We start from the raw sequence: 10000 nt of genomic DNA on the forward strand, positions 1-10000 counted from the left end.
TATTTGGTCATGGACCTGGCCCAGCAGGACTTGTTAAGTTTCCTGAGGTCTCTCAAACCAATGGACGGCAATGTGTTCTCTTCGCTGGATCTCCAGGTTAGTGTTACTCCGTTGACTTAATGAGACAGTACATTTTTCTTTCATTGATAGTATTATTTATCATTATTTTTGTTTTTTGTTGATGTTGTTTTTGTTGTTATAGTAGAATAGAATCAACTATAATATTATCATCTATGCATGTGAATTCAAGTGTCATTATTATTATTATTATTATTATTATTATTATTATTATTATTATTTGTAGTAGTATTAGTAGTAGTAGTGGTAGTAGTAGTAGTAGTAGTATCATTAATTATTATTATTATTATTATTATTATTATTATTATTATTATGATTATGACAGCGTTTTTTCCTGACAAATATATTTTTCTCTATCCAATTTTTTTCCGACAGCAATATTGTTTCGCCTGATATTAATTTTCTCTTTCATAATAGCTATTTAATTCTTTCCCTTCCAGCTAATGTTTACCTTAACGAAATTGCCTTTCTCCTGAAAGCAATAATTTTTTCCCCAACAGAAAGTATGTGCCATTGCCATCCAGATAGCTGACGGAATGGCCTACTTGGCTAAACACGCCATCATCCACAGGGACCTGGCTGCTCGCAATTGCCTCATGTTCGAGAACCTTCATGTTAAAATATCGGATTTTGGAATGTCCAGAGTTACTGATAATAACTGTTACTATACAAGTAAGGCGATCTCTCTCTCTCTCTCTCTCTCTCTCTCTCTCTCTCTCTCTCTCTCTCTCTCTCTCTCTCTCTCTTTCAAGAATAAGTTAGACATGATCATAAAACACTCTAAAAACTTAAACTAATTCGCTCTACCCAAAAGCAAATGAAGTCTCCGTTGATGGAGTAAAGATTTTGTCTCAGACATCAAAAAATCTCTCTCTCTCTCTCTCTCTCTCTCTCTCTCTCTCTCTCTCTCTCTCTCTCTCTCTCTCTCTCTCTCTCTCTCATAAAAATAAGTTAGACAAGATCATGAAAATTCTCTAAACGTTTAAACTAATTCGTTCTACCCAAGAGCAAATGGAGTCCCCGCATAGTGATTGTCACTCCAATAGCACTTAGATTCTCCTCAACTCAACATTACTTCCACCATTATTTTAATGCTGTTTCTCCCGGTACATCAGCAATGGGTGCTGTTTTGGTATGCGATCTCAAAGTCGTGCTTTTGCTTTGGTATGTGATTTCACCTGATAGTAGCGATCTCGCTTCACTTCATAACGAAGCAAGAACCATTAGATTTTCTAGAAAATAAAATATATACCGGGAATGATTATCTTAAGAAATAATAATCAATCATTGATGCTAGCGTGAGGAGCTCAACATTACTGCTTGGCAGTACATATGGAGCTTGATGTTTTTATTTTTTCGCGAGCGAAGCGAGCGCACGGTGAAGCAAGAACTATTAGATTTTCTATTATTCTTGTTTACTTGCCTATTGAAAATATTGAGATCGCATACCAAAGCAAAAGAATAATGTATGAGATCACGCCATAAATGAGATCGCATACCAAAAACGTATCCAGCAAGGTTCTAAATATTTCCTTCTTTCTCTCCCTTCTCCAACAGAGACCACGAAGTACTTCCCCGTTCGGTGGCTGCCTCCAGAGTATTTCAAGCATAACAGGTTCACTTGCCAAAGCGATGTTTGGAGCTACGGCGTCGTTTTGTGGGAGATCCTCTCCAAAGGGGCACTTCCTTATAAGGTTTGTGTCATTGACTGCAGTGATCTGCTCTCATTAACATTGTGTCTCTTCCTCTCTCTCTTTATAAAACCAAGAGTAATTTTGCCTCAGTTAAGGATATTTATTTACTACAAAGTAAGATAATGGAGATTACGTCATGGCCAAACATTGATACTTACTTTACTTACTTTAAGGTTTGTTTTTCTGGTCCAATGATTCCTATCTCGCAGAGGAACGCTACTTCCTACAGGGCCAACACATTCATTTTATCGTGTGCATTCTTATGTATTTTGCATATTACACTGCATAACTGATGTTTATTGTCAAATCCACATCGAAACCCTTAGGCTTCGGCCACACCAAGCGCGACTAGCGGCGCGGTTAGCGGGAAGAGGTTCCCGCGGCAAATTGAAACCTAAGGTATCTTATGTAGGTGGCCAGATAGAGGGCGCGAGAGGCCTCCAACCGCTGCAGCTGCCGCCAAGCTATGTTTCGTGTTTTTAAAAACCGAGGCGGTTCCAAGCGCTTTCACCCAAGATCACACCATTTTCCATCAGTTCATGAAGGGGTCTGCGTTCAGTTGTTCGTTTCCAGCCATAACTAATCAACAATTTATTGGGAGGTGTTTCGGAGAGCAAAAATAAATTACTTAAATGGAAGTTAATGGCAATCAACTGCAAATGGATGGTATTAAAATAGTGGGTAGGCCTACGCCTTTTTGTGCTTTGCAACTTATTTAATCACCATTTAGTTTATATATATATATATATATATATATATATATATATATATATATATATATATATATATATATACACACACACACACACAAATCTAAGAGATGCAGTAGAGAAATTTCAAATGTAAAAAGAATTGTATGTACCTTTAAACAATATATCTTATGCAAATACTAGTTAATTCTGGAATGAAAGGGACAAGGATTTTTCGTGAACTTTATCATATTTGAAGCAATTATAATAGATGGTAAGAGAGAGATTGAGGTTGTCTATAGTTCGACGTTTGTTTTTTGAGCCTGAATCCAGGAAGGATGTTGCCATCTAAGAATCAAAAGACTCGTGAAATACGCAGATATTCATTAAATCTATCGTCGTACAAACGAGACTGGCAACATTGATTTTAAAATCAACTTATTTTCCCTTCTCTGATTATTAAAATCACAAATCCAGACTCTTGTATGATCTATTGTTCAGTTTAAAATAAAGATTTTCAGTCGGAAGTAATTTCCTACAAAATACCATCGTCATGTTTGCGAGCACGGCTATTTTTGACTGCTGGGAGTAAGGAGGCAAGAGAGCTGTGGCGGTTCCGGTGTGGCCACCCAAAATTTTGTCGCTGGACTGCCGCCTATGTCATGCCGCTACATCGATGCTCATCGCGCTTGGTGTGGCCAAGCCCTTATAGAACATCACTCATGCCACTTGGTAGAATGTTATTTTCATTACACCTGGTATACACCAGATGTCTTATTATCTTTCCCTGATGTGTAGGCCTTCGCTCATGCCACTTTGTAGAAGGTTATTTTCAAATGCCAGATGTCTTCTTATCTCTGATGTGTAGGCCTTCATTCATGCTACTAGGTAAAATGTCATTTTCATATACCAGATGTGTAGGCCTTCACTCATGCCACTTAGTAGAATGTTAATTTCAAATACCAAGTGTCTTCTTATATTTCTCTGATGTGTAGACTTTCACTCATGCCACTTGATAGAGTGTTATTTTTATTCCAGATATCTTATCTTAACAATGGTTCGCATGTCATCCGTTATTTCCGAAACCAACTTTATTGAAGTTTCTCAACATTTATTTCCACCTTGCAGGACGTCAGACTCGGTGACGTAAAGGCCCACGTTACTAATGGGAACACACTGGAATCAGAGATCGTTTGCCAAACACCGCCTTTCATGTCTGCAATGATGACCAGTTGCTGGAATATGGATGAGAAACGGAGGCCATACTTCCCACAGATAGTCCGTACTTTGTACCCTCATATTTCGCCATCTTTTAGGACGCATTTTGGGTAATTCAATCATTTCTCTTTTGTTATTTCGCCATTTTCATGACGCATATTGGGTATTATCATCATCATCATCATCATCATCATTATCATTATTATTATTATTATTATTATTATTATCATTATTATTAGCTAAGCTATAAACCTAGTTGGAAAAGTAAGATGCTGTAAGCCTAGGGGCTCCAACAAGGAAAAGTAGCCGAGTGAGGAAAGGAAACAAGATAATAAACAAACTACGAAAGAAAGTAATCAAAACTCAAAATAAAATATTTCAATATTTCAATCCTTTCTCTTTTATTATTTTTCCATCTTTTAAGACGCATCTTGGGTTAGAGTTCTCTTGCTTGAGGGTACACTCTGGCACACTATTCTATCTAATTTCTCTTCCTCTTATTTTTTTAAAATTTTAATAGTTTATATAGGAAATGTTTATTTTAATGTTGTTCTTAAAATATTTTATTTTTCTTCGTTTCCTTTCCTCACTGAGCTATTTTTCCCTGTTGGAGGCCCTGGGCATATAGCATCCTGTTTTTCCAACGGGTTGTAGCCTGGCAAGTAATGATAATAATAATAATAATAATAATAATAATAATAATAATAATAATTTATCTTTTGATTGTTACGGAAAAGGCACGAACATTGAAACTAGTTTTTTTTTTTTATTAAACTTATCATGGAGGACATAACCAAAAATGAAGTTTTATCTATCAAATATATTCTTATTCAAGCTAAAAGTGTTAGATATACAGTATAGTATATATATATATATATATATATATATATATATATATATATATATATATATATATATATATATATATATATATATATTATATATATATATATATATATATATATATATATATATATATATATATATATATATATATATATATAATTGATATTATTATTATTATTATTATTATTATTATTATTATTATTATTATTATTATTATTATTATTATTATTATTATTATTATTATTATTATTATTATTATTATTATTCTGGAAAAGCCCACTGTTTGCAGTCTTAAATATTTCTTACAAAAGTATGACACATCAGGGACAGGCTGTTTAGTCTTAATTACTAACGAAACCAAGGCCCAATGAGTCACAACGAGAGAACTAACCTTACTTGTCATTAACACCTGGGGTCAATGTATACTAGGTTCAAGCAGTAAGCAGTTACCAGACGTGTGATTCGCTAAATTTATGATTTTCTCGCAGCCTTATTCAGAGGCAAATCCAAAGCTCTTAAGCCATGATGATCAGTAGGTGAAACAGGATTAAACGACTTCCTTTATCTAGTCTTGGGTAGTGCCATAGCCTCTGTATCATGGTCTTCCACTGTCTTGGATTAGAGTTCTCTTGCTTGAGGGTACACTCGGGCACACTATTCAATCCTATTTCTCTTCCTCTTGTTTTGTTAAAGTTTTCATAGTTTATATTGGAGATATTTTTTTAGTGTTACTGGTCTTCTAAGTATTTATTTTTCCTTGTTTCCTTTCCTCACTGGGCTATTTTCCCTGTTGGAGCCCCTGGGCTTATAGCATTCTGCTTTTCCAACTAGGGTTGTAGCTTAGAAATTAATAATAATAATAATAATACGGTGAACGTTGAAATCGCCAGCAAACTCAAAAGTCGTCTATCATCATCTTGTATCTTAGCCATAATGGTGAGAAGACAATCAAAGGTGAAATCATCCCTGTCTGGATTCCGATAGATCGAACAGAAATAAATGTTGTTATGCCTGCCTTAAACTTTTATGACCTGAATCTCATGACATCCACATTCCTAGCAGGACTTTTTGAAAAGCAGGGTACTCAGTCCTAATATACACCGCCATTCCCCTTGCCATTAGAATGGCATCCCGTTTCAAAATTATTTGTTTCTTAGAACTTGGAATAAGGGGCTCAGATGAGTTCATCATTTGAGAAACCCAAGATTTCTGGGCATAATAGAATAACATACTGTCTAGAGGCAACTGCTAGGTCTTCGATATTGCCATGCAAACCACGAATAATGCAATACATTAGACGACACTGGCTAAGTCTAGGGTACACTGGCTAAGTCTAGGGTACACTGGCCCCTTATTTTGCTCAATATTTCCAGACAAAATAAGAATTAGAAAAAGTCTTATCATATTCTAATATAAACTTAACAATAATGATAACAAAAACAATATATATAACGGATATATGTAAATCAACTCATTGTCTGAAGGTAAATGTCGGATGAAATTGGTCATCATGATGGAGCTGGCATACATGCAAGGATAAGTACCCTCCATGATAGCCACTTCAACCGAAGGCAGGACAATAACGATGGTTTTGAAACTGAATATCCGAGAGGAAGGTAAGGAAATAAAAAAACCACCAGGCATCCATAGTCCTTTTATTAAACCTGTCCAACGCACCATTTAATAAAAACAAGAGGAACACAAAACAGACAGAATAGTGTGCCCGAGTGTACTCCCAAGTAAGAGAATTTGAACCCAAGATAGGGAAAGACTATGGTACAGAGGTTATGGCATTTGCCAGGGTTAGAGAATAATGGTTTGATTTTGGAGTGTCCTTCTCCTAGAAGAGTTGCTTACCATAGCTAAAGAATCTCTTCTACCCTTACCAAGTGGAAAATAGCAACTGAAATATTGCAGTGCACTATTAAACCCCTCGAGTGAATAAGAATTGCTAAGTTAGCTTAGTGTTGTCAGGTGTATGAGGAAAGAGGAGACTGTGTAAATAGGCCAGACTATTCGATGTATGTGCGGGCAAAAGAAAAATGAGCCGTAACTAGAGAGAGATCCAATAAAATTCTATCTGGCCAATCAAAGGACCCAATAACTCTTAACAGTAGTATCTCAATGGGTGGGTGGCACCTTGACCAACCTACTACCTGCAAATGAAACTAATAAAATCTATTAATTTTGATGGTATACATATTGATATTTTTGCTAGATCTATTAAAATCCTATCATATGTACTTGTTCACATTTCCTAGTATTGTTTGTAGGAAATAACATTCAAATTGTTGATTTTTTTTATAACTTCCTTTCAGGAAAGTATCGTTCTACGACACAGAAGAGGGTCAAGAGTATAAGCGCCAAGTAGATTGGTTGCGGGATCCCACGAGCAACCATCCTGTCCATTGTGACGAAGATCTTGGTTGCGACACCCAGCCTCCCCAACTCCCAGCAAGATCTTCATGTAAAATGAAACGGTTTGCTTTTCTCCCAACTCTGGTATTATCGGACATGATACCTAAGCGATTTTCATTGGTAACTCCTGATTATGAAAACTTATTGAAAACAAACGTTGGTGAGGATCCGTCCAAGGCCCCCCAGGAAACACAAAGTCTTCTAGAGATCAGAAATGTTGTAATTGATGGAGAATCGGAAGCGGGTAGTGTGGCTGGCATAGGATCAGCTCACATATCATCTCCACATCTCAAAAACAGAATGACCCCTCCAAAATCCTCGTGTATGATGAAATGGTTTGCTTCTCTCCCAACTCTGGTATTTTTTGACACGATGCCTAAACGATATTCATTGGAAACTCCTGTTTCTGAAAACGTGCTGAAAACAACCATGAGTGATGATCCTTCCGAGGTCCACCAGGAAGCGCAGAGTCTTCTAGATACCAGTAATATTGTTATCGATGAAGAGTCGGTAACAGGTAGTGTGGCGGGAATAGGATCAGCTCACAGAGTATCTTCATATCTTGAAAATAGAACGACCCCTTCCAAATCTTCCTTTGGGATTTGCAGTAGTAAACTGGATTTGAAATCTAAATTTGAGAAACCATATTCTTCCTTAGAATCTAATGAGGATACAGACGACCAGGTAGAGAGCACTAGTGTGAATCTAGACCTTCAGAGAGTGCGCTACTCTTTCACTTCTACGAGGAATTTCCCCAAATGTAGACCAGGCAAGCGAAGTAAATCTTTCAGTTACCATGGCGTCAGCTCTCCCAACATAAAGGACGGCACTTCATAAATGGAGATATGATCTTTATCTTAGTGGCAAGGGACTCAAAGCTTGAGATTGTTTGGTGTTCATGCTTGCCATCCATTGAATGTATTTTGTATTGTCTATTTTTCAAGCTTGTCCATTTCAGTATCAAATCTACTCATTGTTGAGGAAATTACCAGAGCTCAAACAATTCCTTATCTATATTGTGAGCTCATCAAGTTTTGAATGTAGGGAATACGAACATTTACGCAGTTAAATCCTTTCTTCCCTTGTCGCTTTTATTTTTTTTCCAAGTGCAATTATTAACCGGTTTATGATAACTTTTTTACATATCACCACTAATGCATGTTCATACCATATCCTAATGTTGTGGTTTTTCCCATGTAACAGCGACGAATATGATGGGCATTTATGATAAAAAATGATCCCGATTCAAGATGGTAGTTGCATTGATTAATAACCATACTAGAACTTCAATTGACGTCCAGGTTATGCCTATTGTAGCGTACTGTACATTTAATGAAAACCAAAATAGCTTTGCAAAAAAAAAAAAAAAAAAAAAAAAAAAAAAAAAAAAAAATTCCAACTCTTGGTTTGCGAATTATAAAAAAGCCGTGAAGTTGTATCTAAAATCTCATCGTTTGAAATTATTTAACATTATTGTTAGTTTATTGTTTGTGTAATGTCAACTCTCACTGAAGTTACAGTCTAAAAATTCATATTTTACCGAAAGATTAGCTTTCAGCTCTTATGTATATCTACATTAAAAATGTTTACAGATATAATCGGCTGTTTTAGGGCGAAGTGCATTTTATGGAATAGTATAATTTCACGCATTATTTTCTGTAATAATTCCACTTGAAATGGATTTATTTTATGTCTTTACAGTCGGCCATTAGAGTCCACTTCAGGTTGATACATTTTAATGTCATTAGTTAAAGCTTTGCATTTGAACTCAAAAATAGTTGTCAAATCTCTCTCTCTCTCTCTCTCTCTCTCTCTCTCTCTCTCTCTCTCTCTCTCTCTCTCTCTCTCTCTCACACACACACACACACACACACACACACACACACACACACACAGATTATTAGAAATTTATTAATTTGCATTCACCTATGTTACGTTAATATTAATTTAACGACACTCGCATATAAGAGTAAGAACGTTACACGCTTCATTTATATTGTGGCACAATTATTATTTTTCTATTCTTTAGTTATTAAGAATTTTATTGGCAAGAGAAATATGATTTGAGGGAGATGGTGTATTTGACCTTTATAAGAAAACACTCAATACAGCTTCATATTATGGAATATTTTCCATTGCAGTATTTTCATAGCTTTGTATTCTCGTTTTGGCTTTTATCGCCTTCATTAACGCATGTTTTGATTATACCTGCAAATGTATCTGTAATCGCCATTAATAAATATGTTAATTATAAACGGACCCTTGATTATTTCCCTTATTATTATTATTATTATTATTATTATTATTATTATTATTATTATTATTACTTTCTAAGCCACAACCCTAGTTGGAAAAGCAGGATGCTATAAGCCCGGGGGCTCCGACAGGGAAAATAGCCCAGTGAGGAAAGGAAACCGGAAAAATAAAGTATTTTAAGCACAATAATAACATTAAAAAAATATTCCCTATATAAACTATAAAAACTTTAAGATAGAATAGTTTGTCCGAGTATACCCTCAAGCAAGAGAACTCTAGCCCAAGACAGATGAAGACCATAATACAGTGGCTATGGCACTACCCAAGGCTAGAGAACAATGGTTTGATTTTGGAGTGTCCTCCTGGAAGAGCTGCTTACCATAGCTAAAGAGTCTCTCCTACTCTTACCAAGAGGAATGTGGCCACTGAACAATTACATTGCATTAGTTAACCTTTGGGAGGAGAAGAATTATTTGGTAATCTCGGTGTTGTTAGGTGTATGAGGACAGTGGAGAATGTGTAAAGAATATGCCAGACTATTCAGTGTATGTGTAGGCAAAGGGAAAGTGAACCGTAAACAGAGAGAAGGATCCAATGTAGCCCTCAAGGTCTATAGACCTTGGTAGCACTATCTGGCCAGTCAAAGGTCCCCATAACTTTCTAGCGGTAGTATTCCAACGTGTGGCTGGTGACCTGGCCAACCTACTACCTCCGTTCATGCCTGTAACCTACTGTTTATTCAAAATACAATATCATAAAAAGGTAAGTTAATTATTATTTAGAAATGACATTCTTATTATG

General features: G+C 35.9%; 1 protein-coding gene across 1 annotated transcript in view; it reads left to right on the top strand.

Annotated features, from left to right (window-relative positions):
* LOC137642442 (insulin-like growth factor 1 receptor) overlaps window positions 1-8330 on the top strand; it is a 17305-nt gene extending 8975 nt beyond the window's left edge. The window contains exons 8-12 of the mRNA XM_068374996.1: window positions 1-96; window positions 579-750; window positions 1636-1772; window positions 3590-3789; window positions 6844-8330. The exon at window positions 1-96 is cut by the window's left edge and continues 61 nt beyond it. Coding sequence (XP_068231097.1) covers window positions 1-96; window positions 579-750; window positions 1636-1772; window positions 3590-3789; window positions 6844-7780 — 1542 coding nt within the window. The 3' untranslated portion in view covers window positions 7781-8330. The remainder of the gene's footprint in view (window positions 97-578; window positions 751-1635; window positions 1773-3589; window positions 3790-6843) is intronic.
* Window positions 8331-10000: the final 1670 nt, after the last annotated feature.

Source organism: Palaemon carinicauda, chromosome 6, assembly GCF_036898095.1.
Source record: "Palaemon carinicauda isolate YSFRI2023 chromosome 6, ASM3689809v2, whole genome shotgun sequence".
Taxonomy (NCBI): Eukaryota; Metazoa; Arthropoda; class Malacostraca; order Decapoda; family Palaemonidae; genus Palaemon; species Palaemon carinicauda.